Source organism: Rhipicephalus microplus, chromosome 4, assembly GCF_043290135.1.
Source record: "Rhipicephalus microplus isolate Deutch F79 chromosome 4, USDA_Rmic, whole genome shotgun sequence".
NCBI lineage: Eukaryota > Metazoa > Arthropoda > Arachnida > Ixodida > Ixodidae > Rhipicephalus > Rhipicephalus microplus.
Window position 1 is genome coordinate 26,757,939 of NC_134703.1, and position 19,009 is coordinate 26,776,947.

Below are 19,009 nucleotides of genomic sequence, written 5' to 3' on the forward strand. Positions count from 1 at the left end.
TGGTGCTCAGGCGTTAAAATTACCCATGTGTGTTCTCGCCCTTCCTTGGTGTCAATCATCTGTGGCACATACCCGCATACTATAGTGTAACGTACCCGACAGCGGGTATGTGTCACAGCCTGACGTGAAGCGTTTTTCGACGTACGTGGCGGGATTGTGTTAATATTCATCTCCTGACCAGCGTGTCATACTCGTCAAACCATATTACCCTCTCATACTAATTTTGGTTCACGCCAAGTTAAGGGGATGTATAATAAAGTTTTCTGTCGGGCTGGCTGGTGCATAGCTGAGGGGATGATCGCGACAGCATGCAGACGTAAGCGGCTAGATAGATAGATAGATAGATAGATACCAGAAGTTTTTTTTTGAGTAGGCAAAAATGCTTTGAATTCAGGAAGGTTTTATCACTGATTCACAACTCCTGCACACTTGATTTGCATAACGTATGCATTCAAAACACAAAGGTATTTTCCTAATCATTTTCATGCTTGAGGCCTTGCACTCAGATGAACTTTCCTTTATTTTTTGGACAATTGTTTACGCCGTAACGTTAGTGTACACTTCAGTGAAAAGTAGTTGGCGATAGTTAGGAGTAATTTTCTTGAAATTTCCCGCTTGCAACAATTTATAGCAATTATACATTACCGATCCACAAAATCATTCATTCGTTGCTCAGTATGGCAGGAAAATTTTTAACTGCTCTAATTGTATTGCTGCAAATTTATTTAATTTCAAGTCTTTTTGTACAGGGCTAGTGAAGTGAGGGAACCGGTGAAAACTAGTCCCAATGACGGTTCCATGAAGTAAGCGCCAGCTTCTGAACTCTGGCGTATTGAATGGGCTTAAAACTTAAGCACGGTGGGGCTTCTGAGTTTAGCAGGTGACTTTTACCTGAGGGATAGACTTGCACCTTGACGTACGCCGAGCCAGAAAAGTTTCTCCGAATTACCATATACGGGTTCTGCTAGGACATGCGTTTGATTTCCGGCCATGGTGGCCACCTTAACACGCGAGTGAAATGCAAGGATCACCCATGTGCCTAAATCTGCGTGCACGTTAAAGAACCTCGGGTGGTCGACAATAATGTATAGTATGGCATGCCACAGAATCACATTACCATGTTTGCACGTTAAGGCACTGATGCAGTTATTATTATTATTATTATTATTATTATTATTATTATTATTATTATTATTATTATTATTATTATTATTATTATTATTATTATTATTATTATTATTATTATTATTATTGACATCTTCTGCCATACAAGCAACGGATCAAGACGTGTTACGGTGGCTGGATGAAGTACTAATTTTATAAAGCGACATTTTCAGATTACACGAATCCGAACGAAACTCGGCAGGGAGAGGAATATGGAAGACTGCGATGACAAACTCCGCAAAAACAGAAGGCGTGTTCTCGAGCCTGCATTTCAATAAGTGGGGATCTATTCTCAAGTGGACTCCCGTTCCAGCCTTGAAGAAAAACTCCACTTGTCGAAGCGTCGGTTCCATGGCACACGCCAACTGTTTTCGATGTACGAAGTGATGCGAGATCTTCGCGACACAGCATATCGCAGTGTTCTGCTCCTCTTTGTGTGGAGAACGCGCTAAACTCGTTATTCAGCTTATTTCAAAAGTATTTGCTATTCATCGTCACTGCGGCGCGCAGTGACGTCACTGCCGTTACGTCACTGCCGTTACGTCACTGCCGCACAACGTAACGCCTCCTCCTTGTCGGGCCGCATAGCGACCCAATGGCCGGACCAGTGCAAAGAGAGCACGGTACAGATGAATGTGTCCTTGATCATTCGTTACCAAACAAGCCTCCGAAAATCGTCCTTGCGAAGCGATATGTGTTCACCGTGTTTTTGTTTCCTTGTTCACCGTTGCGTCTTGTTTCGCTCGTTTGCTTCTCACAAGCAAAGCGCCGTGTCTTGCGGACTGCCGGTCTGTGTCCTCGCAGCCTTTCGAGAATGTTGCATGCGTTTTCTTCCACGTCGCACGAGGTTGCACACTGCTCGCGAACACTACCCTCTCTCTTCCTCCTCTCGCGTTTTCCTTGAACGCGAGCCTGTCACTGCATGCGGGCTGTAATAAACATTCAGTCGCGCACCGGTGGCTCTCACGCGCACCTCCGTCCTTGTTTAGCATACTTGCACGCCGTTCTACACCGTCCATTTCGTATTCCGAGTAGGAAGCAGTCACTTTACTTATACGAACGTGACTTGCAAATCGAGCAATGTTACCGCATAAATAAGCGCGTAGCCAACACTTCGGTGTCCTACAGTCTAAGAAAAAAAAATTGCAGGCTTGCGCGAAACACAACCGCACAGTCACAGCGAAAGTTGAAAAAGCTGTCTTTCAAGAAATCATCACAGACTCTTTTGCGGCAATACAAGTAAACATGAAACGTACCCACTACCAGGAATCATCGCAACTTCCAAGAAGTAGAGAAGCACCCAGCACGGCATTATTCAACATTCTACGGATTATGTGTGTCTTTTTTTTCTTTCTCTTCTGTTTTTCTTTTTGTCCTCTTTGTCACTTCACACATTTCAGGGTAGCAGACCGGTCTTGCATCTGTTTAACTTTACTCAGATGGTATCCGCTACACATCTGTAAAGCGTTTTGTGCACTTCGTTGAGACTGTGACTCATGACGATGAAGAATTATGGTTTAGTCCTTTGTAATGCGTTAGAAACATTCAACGACCCACTCATCATGAAGTTCAGCTCGTTGTACGTTTGGCTGTTATTTCACTTTTTACGACACTATAATTCATACCTTAAAACTATTCCTTGCCGGACGCGACACCAATATAGAAGACTGTAGGCTTGGACGTGTTGGTACAATGTGATTATGAGTGCAAACCATGCACAAGCGACAGAAGGGGACAGATGAGAGGACGCAGAGAGCTGAAGACATAACTGCGCTCTGTGTCTTTCTTCCCTCCTGTCAGTTAGCGCTAATTTGCACTGATAACCTGTATAGTATATTTTTCGCGAAGAAGTTTCAAGCACCAGCTGTGGTAGAATACTCGAGTGAAGTGCCACTTGTAGGACCAGGTTTGTGATCGCACTAGTTTCTAGAATAATCTTTTTCATTTTATTCTATTTTGCGCGATAGTGGTCGTGGACCTCGGCGGCGGTGGCGGACAACCTCCCACTGCTGTTGTGATCTGATAACAGCTTTCTCAGCAAAGAGTGCATGCAACTCTTTCCGGTGCGTTTTCACTAGCCACGTGTATCACTCTTTCAGAGAGGACACGTAAGCTTTCCTCTTAGTCCCACTACAGTCCGATGAAAGTACTGAGTCCCATACGAAGCAAGTCACGACCACAAAAAAAAAAAAAAAAAGCTCAAAGGATTCTGTTTTGTTTTTCATGGAGCATATACTGATTTTATGGATTGAACATCATTCGTGGTTGTTATGCTTCTCAGTAAGGCTGAGAAGCCTTACTTTTCCTTGACGGGAGCACTTAAAGTGACATCACTGGCCGTGCATGCACATTTGCGGTGTCACTTCATGAACTGATTTATCAAGTGAAGCTTTAGTTGCTACGAATGTTTTGAGTTTCTCTTAAAAACGAGCTGCTTCAGCTGCTCCATAATTTTCTTGGCAAATACAAATGGGGAAGGCAAACAATGAGCCTACCCGTATGTACTGACACGTTGTGCATGGTTTGAAGGTTTTGGGGGACGTCTATGCCGTAATGACTGAAATATAATGCAAGTTTTTCCCGCATTTTGATACTCAAAGTCCCCTCTCGCTTTACAATTGTGGCAGCGTCACAATAGAGTAAATATTGTATGCCCTTTTCATCCTTGTCATAAGCAATAGTTTATTTTACTATGCGTTTTATGCTTTGAACACTGTACTGCCCTCGATAATTGGTGGAATAAGTTTAGCTTTTTTAAGAAACGTCTATTTGGCTGCAGCTAACTTTTCCAGAAAGCTTCTGTTACTCACATTGTGAGGATCTTGACACTTGTTCTGTGGATCGTCGATGGCATTCCTGTAATGCTTATAAGCCGCAGAGTTGCACTTATTGCGTTACATGTAATCGATTACTAGAAATCAATCACATTTTTTTGGTAAAAGTGTGATGTAATCTAATATTTTTTTTCAGAACTATGACATTCTGCATATTCAAATGATTTTTTTTGTAATTGATTATCAGTAAACAACTCTTGTTTTCTTCCTAAACCAAGTTGTAACTATAGCCTTCTATAGCAGTTCTAATCCCTCAATACCATCAATAACTTTGTATTGACACACCTACACATTGGACTGAATCACAGGATTAGACGAGATGTCCCCATCGAACCTTTCTTTTTATTCTCCTTTTGCTTGGCCTTACCTGCCACGCCTTCGGCCAGCGCAAGCAGCGGCAAGGTGGGACGTGGTACGTTTCACAGAGTACATGGACACTAGCGCCGAAGCACTGAGCAACCACTAGCTTATGCGCAAGGTGTTAGTCCCCTGCAACACTGCCCTTCTCTCCAATACAAGCACTGAGAGAGCGTTCAATGTAGCTGATAATAATAATTACTGGGCCTCATAAGGAAAACTCTAGCGAAATTTCGATATTCACCGCTTTCAATGAAACTTTGAAGTGTGTTCTCGTCAGTACCATTGGGAAATACGCCAAATTATACAGCCTTAGTTATTTAGTTGTTTTTTTTTGTTTAGAAAGGGTATTTTAAATATGGGCAACCACCTCTGGAACCGCACTTGTGAACGCGGGCCACATTGTGTATGTGTTGCGAGCGCCTACGGTTTTTTTTTTTTTCGGAAGCCCGCATTGCCCAGCAAACGAATGCAGGACGTACTTCTTCCTACGAGGCGACAACAACGCGAGCACAGTTCAGTTTGATCAGCTGCTACAGCGTGTCGTTGGCGCCGGGTTTCACACGTCGATTCGGGGCACACCAGACGCTTCATGCACCGCTGTGTGGAAATCAGAAGACGATGCTTCGGAGCTCAGATAATCGCTGCAGTCACCGGTGAACTTGTCGCGGGTAGGTTCATATGAGCTGGCGCAGCTTTATTCTGCGTCGGATGACATCGTCAACTTGACTTTTGCGTGTCACAAGAGGCATGTGAGCTATCCTAACACCCTAGCCCACCGTGGCGCTGTGAAGCGGATTCAGTGACGACATCCAATATCCACCATGGAGGATGGTGCAGCTCCAGTTTCGGTTTCTGTTTGAACTCGTATTTCATCGCTCAATTAAAATTATTGGTGAGTGTTTAGGCAAAATGAACCATCCTACCTGTTGAAGGACGGCTGATACTTTCTTTAAAGCGGCACTATCTCAGTGTGGTAGGTATGCGCCGGAGTTGTCCTTTAATGTCCGAAAACCAGGATATAATGATTACGTGGAAGGCTAGGGTTAGCAGGTCAACACTTAACGAGAAAACGTGGAGTAACCAGCGACGACGACATTTAAAAACAACTCCTGTTGAAAGTTAACAACGTGTAGCATTATATCACAGGAAGCCTCCCAGTCTTCACGCTAGCTACGGTAGGAATGAAATTCTTGTATTGTTTTACAGCAATAAAGTTTTGAAGCCAAGTTCCGCAAAAGTGATCAATTGCATTCATTTAATTGCTCGATATTTTTGTCGTTGTAATTGACAAACGCAATTCATCACAGTTTAAAGAAAAGAATTGCAATTGTAACTGGTTAGATATTTTTGTAACGTGTAAGATTCTGAATGAAGTTGGCACTATGGTTCGCGAATTCATTTATCCAAGAATATGGGCTTAAACAGAGACTGCAATTTTCTTCCTGGTGCTACGGCTGCTAACAGGGCTCTTCAGTTTCACCCAGTTACATTGCATCGTTTGCTATTCTATGAATAGTTCAGCACTACAATGCCATCGCCGATGACATTGCCGATGGCGCTTCGCCGATGATATTGCATTGCTGAGTAACTCAGGGGACGAATTGCAACTCATGATTACAGGGTTAGACAAGGAGAGCAGAAAGGTGGGTCTTAAAATGAATCTGCAGAAAACGAAAGTCATGTACAACAACCTCGAAAAAGAGCAGCACTTTGAGATAGGTAATAGTGCACTTCGAGTTGTAAAAGACTATGTCTGCCTAGGGCAGGTAATCACCGTGGAGCCGAACCAAGAGATTGAAGTAACTAGAAGAATAAGAATGGGCTGGAGCACATTTGGCAAGCACTCTCAAATTATGACAGGTAGATTGCCACTATCCCTCAAGAGGAAGGTATATAACAGCTGTATCTTGCCGGTACTTAGCTACGGAGCAGAAACCTGGAGACTTACAAAGAGGGTTCAGCTTAAATTGAGGACGACGCAGAGAGCAATGGAAAGAAAAATGGTAGGTGTAACCTTAAGAGACAAGAAGAGAGCAGAGTGGATTAGGGAACAAACAGGGGTTAAGGATATCATAGCTGAAATCAAGAAGAAGAAATGGACATGGGCAGGGCATGTAGCGCGTAGACCGGATAACCGCTGGTCGTTAAGGGTAACTAACTGGATTCCCAGAGAAGGAAAGCGGGTTAGGGGGAGACAGAAGGTTAGTTGGGCATATGAGATTAAGAAGTCTGCGGGTATAAATTGGCAGCGAGCACAGGACCGGGTTAACTGGCGGAACATGGGAGAGGCTTTTGTCCTGCAGTGGACGTAGTCAGGCTGATGAAAATGATGATGACAGTGCCATCGAAGTATAAACAGCTGCCGCAAAGATGCTTTCTAGGAGACTTGATGAGGCAACGGAGCTAGGAGGTTGACAGTGTCTGTATATACATACACAGTTAAAGAAAACACGTTATATAGAATTTAAAGCATTGGTCTACATCGTGTGAGTGTCACCAGACGCGTCTTGCTTCACAAGCAAGCACATTGAAAGGGAGCGCTTATTGGGAAGAGTTACTCTGCGTGAGCTCTTCCCAATAAGCACCTCTGCACACTAAACATCATTTTGTGAAACATTATGCTGAAGGATGCAGAACGGAGTTATAGGAGAGTGAACTGGACAACACAGTGTTTTTTTCTAGCATTTTATTCAAAATAGATATCGTAATCTCATACACACAGATACCATACACACAATAAAAATAATGAAATATCGTTCGCTCATTGGTATGAAATGGCTTACGAAATTATCATTGATCAGCCTTTTTTTTTAATCTATAGGGTAGGTACAAACGCACGCACACGAGATACGCATATCACGCATAACAAGATATTGCGATGATACAAAATATGATATTTACAAGCGAACACTACGAACAAACACATCTGATGAAACATTTGGTGCTTTGGCTTATCGCACACAACTAGGATTCCAGATAACGCTGACAACAGGCTGCAGTTAACACTCCAAGCATCCAGCGTTGTGAAAGCTAAAATGTACTAAGCTGTGGAACCCCCTGCTATTAAACACGGGCTTGCCCCCGAACACTCGCCTACGATGATCTGAACCTAATAAAAACAAAGAAGGTGAACTACCATGGCCACAAGTACCCACAGCTTCATTAGTTAAAAATTTCACATTTCAGAATGCCTGTTGTGAGCTCTTGGTTACCTCACATCTAATGATTACATAATCAATTAGCCTTGCTGGTGCGTTTTCCTGACTTTCAAACAGTTCAGCAACTTTCCAGAGCTCTATGCTGTTTTCCAACGAAGAGCTGTCAACCCATAACCTGAGCCCATGAAAAAAAAAATTGACCATCTACATTTGAATTAAAAGCTGACGCAGTAAAATAATTAAAGACTACATAATATGTTACCGAAGTTGTGCTACTGAATCGTCGAAATAAATATTGTGTTTAAATTCAGATTATGTTGCAGCCAGATGAACATTTCGAACGACAGCAAGATGAACAGATACCTAATATAGGCGCTACGGGCATGTCACATGCTTTAATGGATATTTCTGTAATCGAATAGCTGTATATTGGTTTAACAAAAATATAAGGCTGTAAATGAAAAATTATCGAACACGCAGCCAGTGCAACAGTAAGGGTGTCACTGTTTATAAACAATAAGAGTAAGCATACAAGCCACATACCTGCAAAGGTTTACCTCCTGAGCTGTGCTATAAAATTAAGGTGTCTCACAAAAGAAATATTTGCACACTGCCTTTCACCACCTTGTTGTCTTTTTCTTTCGGTTACGTATGGCACAACGCTTCCAATGCAACAGACCTACTACTGTCATACCGTGACCATTTTCATTCCAACACCTTCTCGACCTGGTCCAAACTAAGTCACTTTTTCGCCAACAAAACTAAGATCGAACGTATCTTATCAAGTCTCTAATCACCATTTGCACAAGTATCTCCCGAAAGTTCTCTCGCGGCTGTCACGAAATGTTTTTCTGCAGACACAGCTCAGGTAGCCTAGCGCCGTGACAGGGTGCAGAAACACCCAAGCGGTGTCCTTGCAACGCCGGTGAAAAAAAGCGAGCGCTTCCACGTCCAGCAGAAATTGAACCACCACGAAGCCCAGAGGGAACACCAGTTCGCGTTTTCCGGACCACGACACTCCTTCTTCTCACGTCCGATGGAAGGCGATGGCGAAAAGCATCGACGCCAGAGCGGTGGCCGATGAGAGCGGACCCGTGGAGGCCGAAGACTCGACGAAGTTGTCGAGCGGTCGCAATGGCTTGCCAGGACGCTTCTCTGGGACCCGCTTGGGCGTCGGCTTTTGCTTGGGAGCTGGCGTCGTGGGTGCTGATTGCCTGCGCCGGGCAACAAGAAAGCCAATTCGTGAGCGTGACGTAGAATAGGCCAGTCGGTACGGATTCATTGCGGGCAACAGCGTGATTAAAACGGAGTAAGACGAGAGGTGAAGAAAGAAAAAGAACAACGCTTCGCTGTGACCACCTTCGTACGTGCTAATCTTGTCGCTGGCCAGAGGCCCACAGCGGACGATTATAATAGCCGAATGTGTCTTTCTCATTTATTTACAATAAAAATTTAGAATATTACAATAGAAACACACGCGAAGTCGAAAAAAAATAATATGGGCGCTGTCTCACAACCATGCAGGATATGGAAAGTCTTCTGAAGAAGTCATAATCCCCGACGTACCCGAAGTGCGTTAGCACACGTCTCCTCAACCAATATTATTTCGAATATATATGTTAACCATTTGCTTGTTAATCCTTGAAGCTACAGCTTCAAATTTACGCCATAAGTTTTGCTAGGACGACTAAATAAATACGGCAATTCACATGCAGTCAGGTTCTCTTGGACGATTGAACCAATTTCGCGCCACCTTTGTTTTCGTGTAAACGCGAAAGAATGAACAGTACTCCAGCTTAATTTGCTGCAACAAACCCAATTACGCCAATACGCTCCTTTCTTTAAAAAACAGCGGAGTTAATCTCTCTTTTTCTTTGAGTTTCGCTCACTATAGGAGGTCGGGTATTTCAATGTCCAGAAAAATACTGCAGGAGGCATAAGTATTTCATCGAGAAATTTTCGCCATTTGAAATTCTCATACATTGCGCTAAAAAAAGTATAGTGGCTGCCTTGTCAGATAGCACGAGCAAACTTCATTCCTCTTTTTTATATTATTAACACTAAACACAACAGGCAGGCTTACATATTCATTTTAAGCGCATTACTTTGTATGCGTCCGTTTTCCTCCTTTCTCTTTTTCTCTGTCACTCAACTTTTGTCATACCTTTCTTCGCGTTAGACGCGACTTCAGTCAACTATCCAGCTTTGAAGGGGCTTCCGCGATCGTTTTAGAAATCCATGTGCTAATGCTCAACACGACTGAGCGTACGAGGTGTGTTTATATTCAGTAATGAACGCGGAAGACGACAATGCCTAATGCACAAGGTCAGGCCATAGAAAAGTCAGGCTACTGTTTTGCAATGCTGACTGCGTACTTTGTAAATGAGCAAAAAAAAAAAAAGCAAAGGCGTTGGGAGAAGTAACATGATAATGCGGCAACAAAGGAACGCGCCGTTACATCCGCAATCATACACACAATGTCATTTCAAACTTTTGAAAACATTCACTTCAAGCTCTAGTGCGGCAACGTTGGAACGTTGAGAGTTTTTTTTTTTTTTTGTCTTATGAAATATTTCCCACGACAGGCTAATTTTTTTAGCATCAAGGCTGCGTAGAAGGACGCACAATTTTTCAGAAAGCGACCGCAATTAGCAAATTTACGCTGTAGCAGGACGACTATAAGTGTTTCTAAGCAAGATGCATAATGACTGGCTAATTAAGGTCACGCACAGTGGTGAGACTAGTGATATCTTTTTTTTCTTGGTTCACAAAGCATCTCTCCGCACGCTGGTCTGCCATTGTCCCGGAACCGAGCACACCACACGCTACAAAGCTTTCCATAACCGCTTTATTTCCTTGTTTAGCCAATGTCAGAGATCCGTTCTTCAAATAAGCATCGAAAAGAGCGCGCCTGCTTTCTTAAAAAGCGTTCGCTACCAGTCGTTCATCTCAATCTGAGCATCGAATGCTATGTAGCGTGTTGAAAGACTCGATGGCTAGCCAAGTCACTTCGGAAGGCGGCTATTAACATTTCTTTATCCTTGGATAGCCGCTACCGAACAAAATCTTCAATTGCTATACAATACAATCCGGTCAAAATTACAAGGATCCACAAACGTGGGTCTTATTCGCTTCTTGCTGCGGGAAGCGACCAAAATTATTATATGATTTGGGTAACACCCTCACAAAAACTGCAGAGAAGTATGCGCAAGGTTCCCAGTATACGTGACAATGGACAAACCCGTATGCCGTGGTAATAAGCTTGCGATCCTGAATTTCTTAGACGCCTCTTGCAACGAGCGCTGTACCTCGTCAAAACATTTGCTTCGAAATTGCAAGATATGATATTAAGACGTCTTTCTGATGCGCAACCACTCATAGAAATTTTAGTTAAGCGTGAGAACTCCCGAAAAAACAATTTCCCAAAGAACAGGTGACGTGTAGACTGCCCATTGGTCAACGTCACGAAATATTGTGAATGACAAGAGCTAGATCTGCCCAAAGATGACTAACGCGTTTTCACATTGGGAAATACTTTTGTGACTCGCAGGTACAGGTGGGTTAGGCGCGTTAAATATCAACTCCTTCTCTGTCAGCCATTTATAAACAATATCACAAATACGCAGAAGCTGCTTGTTCCGAGACAACGCATTTGCATTCTGATTCTGGCCTATGCACAGAAGTGAATATGAGAAAACACGAGCAAAAGCTATCCGCTGTTCCTAAATTATTTTGCACTTCGTTTGCCCGTCTTGAGACGATGAAACAGTTAACGCGCAGCGAAACATTTAAAAAAGCCTTGAGAACAACTAGTATTCTGTGACGAGCCTTGGCCGAGATTCTTCAAAGGTGTTTATATGAATACAATTTGCTAGTAGAAGTGCTTGATTATAGTTGTTTCCAAATGATGGCGAAAACAGCTATAGAATGGTCGTCGCCCTTCGCACAAAGGGTGGGCGTCTGTTGTCATTTCACAGCTCCCTATACATGATGGTTGCCGCAGTAAGCTTCAGATCTGATACGGTGGCACATGCTCACCTTTCCAAAAAGTTTGAAAGTGAGCTATCGTAAAAACGTATATCACTTTAGCCGAACGAAGGATCGTTTCCAGACACCGTTTCAAGTGTCTTTCAGCTCGGTTAACTCAGACTCTGATGAAATTATGCTGATTCAGTTTGTTTTACATAGCTACGTACCACAATAACGTAGCATTTTCTCCTCAATATCAACCCTAAATAAAATAGCCTGCCTGTGTGCATTACCTCGATCAGCCACACTTCAAGTTTGAAGATTACTATCGATAAACCCCAGCTATCAAATAGCCCAATCTAGCTCGTTTGCTGTTTTCTGCCCGTGCCTTACGTAATGTTCTCATCACATCACCTGAAAACCAGAATAAATTTATCGCATTATTAAATGGTACAAGAATTTCTAAACTGCCCACTGAGGATACCCTTATAGAGATCTTATTAACCTTAATATATTATTCAGGTAAAGTAACTTTCATGTTCAATTCAGGAGTTTAGGGTGTGTTGGTGCTACAAAGGGCCCAATAAGTTGATTTATGCTTTCTCACCAACGTAGGAAATTACGATTTCTCCACCAATTTCTTATCATTCGTTTTAAGTTCCAATATCGGCTGCAACCAAACGCAATATATGTACGCTTGAAAGATACCGTGATTTAAAAGTATACACTCACTTCTTGATAAGGTATGGCTCCCAGAGGTGGCATTTCTTGGATCTGGGTCCGTACGCAACGCTGTAGTCATTCGGCTTGAGTATGACGTACGCCTTGTTCTCTTTGGTGTACTTGGGCCACTCCATGTCACTCTTTGGGATCTTTGGTTTTCTGCATCACAGAGACAAGGAAGAAGATCAGTTTTGGAACTCGCCGCAAAACAGTGACGTGTGCCACAAAGAAATATAACAAAGTTCAGACTTTTCATAAAATAATAGCGTTCAGGAGAGCAACATAACATAGGAAGCTGCGTTTTCTTGGAACCATTTCACCTGGTGCAAACATGGTGGCGCAAAGTGCCATGAATTCTTTAGTTGTACTCGTTTATGTGGTTCTGGTTTATTAACAGTCGCATACGTATAATAAAGTAGGCTGCATTAGACTTCGCTAGCCCAATACACAGTTAGAAAGGCTCTACTTCCCACTTCTCTGGAAGTTCATATCCAGATTGCACAAAAAAAAAAACACACACACACAAGGCATACATTACCCATTCTGTATCACGTGACATGCTCAAACGCACATCTTAGCTTTGCAGAGTAATATCTTACTTCATCTCGTTCCCGCATCAGCCATTCATTCATGTGTCTTGCCATTCGTTCGATGGCGTTTGCTCCAGTCATTCAACTGCCTTCCACATTGTTCGAGTGAAGATATTAAAAGCGCTAATATGTGGGGTGCAATGTTTCAAAAGCTCAAGCGAAGTGAGTATATTTCTGAAGCGAGCTCTATACCGACCTCGTCGGCTACTCATGCAACACAGAAACAGCTTAGGCAGCCCGTACTCACTACAATATCTGTTTTTCCGAGCCGTCGGGCAGTGACACGAAAGCCATTACAACGCTCGATGCCTACCTATTTACGGTGGGTACAAGGATAATAATACATATTGCTGGTCATTGACACAAAACACCCGGGTACGCCAGAAATACACGAGAAGCCGACGTCAACGTTCCCAATCTATCCCACTTTAACACGAAGAATCATCATCAACGCTCAATTGCAGTGTCCGAGAATATGCGCTTTGACGAAAGGCCTCACTACACTTTGTTTCAACGAAGCAGATTGAAGAGTTTGCTCAGTTTCACTTGTGTTACGACAACAAACACGGTGGTTTTATGGAGTGAACTTGTCCGCTTTCGGTGAATCAGCATTCTGTCACGTTACGTCATTCGGTGACGTATTTCATAGCATTCCAATGGAGCGTATGCGTTGGGAAACCACGTAACAATGCAATTCAGAGGAACCAATGACGTATTCGAAGAATTGCTGTGAATTGCAGGACCCCCCCCCCCCCCCCCAATAAAAAAAGCAACGAAAAAAACTAGACAGACAAGGCCCGCAATCATGCTCAAGGAAACCCTATGAAATGTCTATGCGCCTTGCTTTGGGATACCCCTAACGAGAACAAGGCTGATGCAACCACGAGCGCGGCATTCAGCGGTTATTCCAAGGCGAGCTGCACGCACTGCCCTGAGAAAAGGTACGAATTAAGGAGAGGGGCCATAGAGCAATTAGTGAATGGGTCGGCAAGTGAGACGGTCGACGTAGGCGCGCGAAGCTATGGAACCCCCCTTGCAAGCGAATTTCCAACATGCGAAGGCGAGCAAGTTCGTCGCATTGAGGGGGTGCGAGTGCAGCCGTTCACCTTCGTTGGCTGCAGCGAGGCCCAACCACAGTAGACAGACCAGCTGGGGCCACCGAAAACCAGCGCTGGTTATAAACCATGCATGTTTCCGGTTCTTTAATTAACGCTTTCTTGCTACAATGTTTCCATACCCAGCTGATGGGATTTCCAATTGCGCTTTTGCACCACATTAAACACTGGTCCCGGTTAACAAACCGCCGAGCCCGGTAACCTGAGAAGCCGTTTCCGAAGTTTTTTTTTTATACAATGAGGTATAGAAAAATCAGACCATTGGCAAGTTCACTGCTGCTGCTTCCTCTAATTCATGCGTGTATATAAAAACGGTATACTTCAGCTGTGTTGTTTTCGTGGCACAAACATTACGTGTAACACTCAATTGTATTTCACAATTTAAATTGTTGAGAGCGCGCGAAATGTAAATACATGAAGCTCCTATTTATGAAAGCTGGTGCACAAACTAGTTATTTCTGTATTAGTTTGTTTAGCTATGAAAGCTGGTTTAAGTAATGCTTCAATTCTCGAAATTCGTTCGCGGATTGACAAATGACTTAGTGGAGGACAAATGCTGACCATTGAAATTTGTTTCAACCGGTAACAGTGGTGCGCAAAGAGGGGGCCGCTGATGAAATGCGTGGCTCCTGCTCGCCAGTTCGACTCACCCAGTCCAGGAGAATTCAGCCAGTGCTTTGATGAGCTCGTCAGAAAACGTCAGTTCCTCGGGTGTCGACAGAGGCTTTCTTCGCAACAGTTCACCGAAGGAGTCATTCTGATTTTGCAGTGTTTGGTTGTCCACTCTCAAAGTACCCAAGAAAAATGGAAAGTCGTCGTTGTGGGTCACGGTCACCCAATCTCCCCAGAAGCTGTAGGATGGCCTGTGGTTGAACACATAACGAAAGAGGGACACATTTTCCCTTAGAGCTGCCAGCGCGAACAAGTCCTCAGCGCAGATGAAGAACAGGTCCGTAATTACTGCAGACAATGCTTTGAGGACCTCCACTTCAGAAAGTTCCGGGGCACTGCTGAAGTATGCATTCTCGAACTGCAAGCTATTGGACGAACTGATACTGAAAAAGTTGCGTAGAAAGACCCTGAGTAAAGTACGGCCATCGATGGCGCCTTTGAGCCCCTTTAACTTGGCGAACATGGCACTAACAATCACTGCGCCATCGTCCGGCGTGGTGCCGAAAAAGATGTCTTTCACATGAATCTTGGCCTTATCGAGATCAATAGGGCTGTGAGGAAGAAACGAGTCGCCGTAGCCAGGAAGAATAGTGATGTACCGATAGGTCATGCTACTCTCAACGTCGTGAACCAGTTGCTGAGCGTCTACCTTCCGAAGGCAGTCCAAAGAAGCATCAATCTTCTCTTTGCCAGTGAGATAGAAATTTGTACAATTCATTGCCGCAGAGATTGCTTGAAAGTTTTCATGCTGGTCAACTTTATCAGCAAAGGCGAGGGTGGACGGAGTGCCACTTAGGAGCACAGCCCGCTGAAAAAGACCTCGACTCAACTCGGATATCGCGTGGTACGAAACAGAGACAGCGCCAGCGCTCTGTCCTGCCAGGGTAACCGCACCGGGATCACCACCGAACGCGCGCAAGTTATTATGCACCCAACGAAGAGCCTCCAGCTGGTCGTACAAACCCATGTTACCTTCTGCTCCAGGCACTGAAGCATTGAGGAAACCTAGCGGGCCAAGCCTGTAGTTCAAGCTCACGAAAATGACGTCGGCACGTGCGGCGAACTCAAGTCCGTCGTAGAGAAACAGAGAACTTGATCCCCAAGAGAAAAGACCTCCATAGATGTATACAAACACTGGAAGGGCATTCTTGCAAGAACTAGTGGTGGTGGCGTTTTCGCTTTTGCCGTCACAGTCACCCCTGGGTCGCCACACGTTAAGCCTGAGGCAATCTTCGACAGTGTTCGACGCGTCAATCTTGACACCCTCCGTGACAACGAAGTCCGTTTGAACGCAGCCTGGGTTCATGGTGTCCGCTCGGAACACGCCGCTCCACGGAGCCGCGGGCAGCGGTTTCATAAATCTTCGCTCACCGACCGGAGGTTGACCGTAAGGAATGCCCAGATAGGCATCGACGTCTCGGCCGTTGGCGCGCAGTCTTTTGCCCACAATGTCACCGGCCGTGGTTCGGACCACGGGTGCATCTTCAACCACGCCTTCTGCCGATGATGCGACGTAGATAGCCAACATGAGGAGCAAGCCCACCTTTAGCGCCATGTGATGTCTTCTTGATGCGATGTGCACAGATGATTTTCTTCTCAGGCCCGAAACCTACCTCCGGCCTTAAAGGAGAGGGAGCAGACAGGCGCACGAGCCTGTTTTTATAAAAAGAACACGCAAACGATAGGGAGAGCTATCGGAGACGGGCACGCAAGCTTCAATGTCAACTCTCGGCGGCGACGGCGACCGTCAGGTCGCAACGATCCGCAGCGAGAAGGTCACAGTGAATTAGAATAGCAAAGTCCGCACCCACAGGAGCGTCACTTCACACGGAGAGCAGGTTTTAGCCGTGTTTCATACAGAAAGGTACCCGCCCCACGTGGCGGTATATATATAAGCAACTCTCTCTCTCGCCCGCTATCTCACTCCCTCTCCTGTGCCGAAGGCTTGGGAATGTTGTGATGCCCCTTCAGCGCAGTCTCCAGTGGCCCTTCGTCGCAGCCAGCCTGCCCGTTGCCCCTCCGTCAAGGATGAACGTAGTCAGTGGCCAGCTGCGTGCCACTAGAAGGACAGGGGATGAAACTGCTGGCCTTCAACCAAAGAACAAGTCACGTCGAATGATTGCTTCAATTCCGTGCAGAGATTTATAGAAGTCGTCCCTTTAACGTTTTGCAATTTCACAACCTGCACTTTAATAATAGAATACGAAAAAGAAATCAGAACAAAGATAACGGAAGGGAGGGGAGAGGTGGGGGGATGTGAAGACGGATTCGTACAATAGATAAGCCCCTAGGATTTCTTTTTACACATATCTACTATGAAGCAACGTTCTCGCAAGCACGCACACACACACACACACACACACACACACACACACACACACACACACACACACACACACACACACACACACACACACACACACACACACACACACACACACACACACACACACACACACACACAAAAAGCACTGTGAGCGCGCAAATGGGTTGTGTTACAGCTTCGAATTCTTCGACTCTTCGGTGGCATGTTGCAATTTGGAAATTCAGAAAGTAAGCTCTGTCACGCTGCGTTCACGGTAAAAGCAGTTTCAGACGAAAGTTTCGTAAGAAACTGTGCTCCGTCCGAAGACTTGATCGCAACTAAGTGCGAACGCTCATGGCTTGTGTTATAAAAGTATATTCTCCGCTCGGTTATTTCCCGTGCGGAGAATAATAAAAAACCTGACTGTTTAGTGAAGAAGCTTGGTGAAACGAAGATCATCGTTACACCCGTACGAGTTGAGTCTAGGTGGGATATCTTGTGCCAATCTATTGCACGTACATCGCGAAGCGCCGTCAACAATCACCAAAGTTAAGGATGTCTGTACACACACAAAAATGTATAAGTAAGACATTAGGTTATACTTAGCGCAATGAAACAGAAGAACGAGAAGGGAGGGCACAACACGTGGCGAACATGTTCTGTCCTCTCTTCCCGTTCTTTTGTTTCATTGAGCCCAATATTAGTCAATGTCTTACTAACAAAGCCGGGTTTTTCCACTTGTGCAGAAATTTTATAGATTGCCGTTTTGAAACTCACCTATCTGTCTGTATTTGTAAAGCAATGCCCTTTTTTTAGGTTGAATTCATACGCGGAGCGGAGTCATTCTCGCTTATTGAACTGTCGCTAGCTGCAGTATTGATTGATTCACTGACTGACTGACTGACTCATTGATTGATTTATTGACTCTTCAAAATCCTTTGCACAAACTTCGTGTGTGTCTTTATCGATGTACCAGTGTGAATATTAGGTGTAAAGTTATGACTCATCTTTCAATATTCATATGCGTGACACACTTCGGGGGAAGCCCCGCCGGTCTAATAGCGGCGTGCCGCAGACTCGCAGGCTTCCGCTTTACGTTTAGGCCTGCGACGCCTGACAGGCCTCCAATTGGTACATTTTGAATTTATTTGCAGGCCGGTTGATCTGTGCAGGGTTGCACGTGTGGGGATGATTGGGTCTCACTGACGCACGCATAAAGCAAACACCGATCTCCCTTAAAAAAAAAAAACGACAAGCACTCATTTGCAGCAAGTGCAATTGGCAGGAGTTAACAAAATCTAAGAGGACAAACACAAATATGCGCGATGAAAATGACAACTTCTAAACAAACTATGCTCTAAAGTAACCCTAACAGTACAAATATACACTACGCGGTACGTTAATAAAATAATTGGACATGATGAAAACTAAGAGAGATACAAAGAAGTATTATCGAAAGGTCGGACTTTCGAATCAGAGCTCCTGCTGTGGTGCAGGGCATACTAAAACATCCTTTACAAGCTGGGTGTAATAAAATAACGGTTTGAAAAAAATCAGAATAAAAAGTTCCACACGGACAAGACTACCTCGTGGTACAGGTAGGGGAGTAGATGGCGCACCGCTGAAACTCTCGCCAGCTTATTAGGCGACGGGGGTTCCCGGTGTTGCAGCCTTCTCAATACGTTCCGCGGGACCGTCCGTGCTCGCTGCTTGCGCCAGACTCGTGACATCGACGATCACGCTTTTCGCTGGTTGAACGTCAACTACCGAAGCAGTCAAATTCTCTTCGGGGCGTACGCATTTTCCTAGAGGTCATTTTCCTCGAACACATACGTGCCCCCCTTCGCTACAGGTGTAGAGAAGATGTGACGGCAACGTTGCCAATTCTTCAGTTATCGGGGAGTTGCTCGGAGTATTTTAAGCTGGACGGTTGTGACGCCCGCGACCTCCGACGTCAGCGTAGCTCTCGCCGACTCGTTCGTACTCCACGGCCTCCTGACGCCGTGCTCTCGCTGTGTGGTGCCCCGTCCTCTAACTGCTTCGACCGGCTCCTAAATTTCATATTTCCTTCTTTTAAATACGATAGTCTTTCTTGGGGTACTTCGACGCAAAAACGTTA

General features: G+C 44.7%; 1 protein-coding gene across 1 annotated transcript in view; it reads right to left on the reverse strand.

Moving 5' to 3' along the window:
• The window catches only part of LOC119171776 (uncharacterized), a 46,899-nt gene that overhangs the window by 22,029 nt on the left and 5,861 nt on the right, over positions 1 to 19,009 (reverse strand). Inside the window, exons 2-4 of the mRNA XM_075892073.1 lie at positions 12,218 to 12,367; positions 8,548 to 8,730; positions 7,624 to 7,691 (exon numbers count right to left, since the gene is read on the reverse strand). Coding sequence (XP_075748188.1) covers positions 7,624 to 7,691; positions 8,548 to 8,730; positions 12,218 to 12,367 — 401 coding nt within the window. The remainder of the gene's footprint in view (positions 1 to 7,623; positions 7,692 to 8,547; positions 8,731 to 12,217; positions 12,368 to 19,009) is intronic.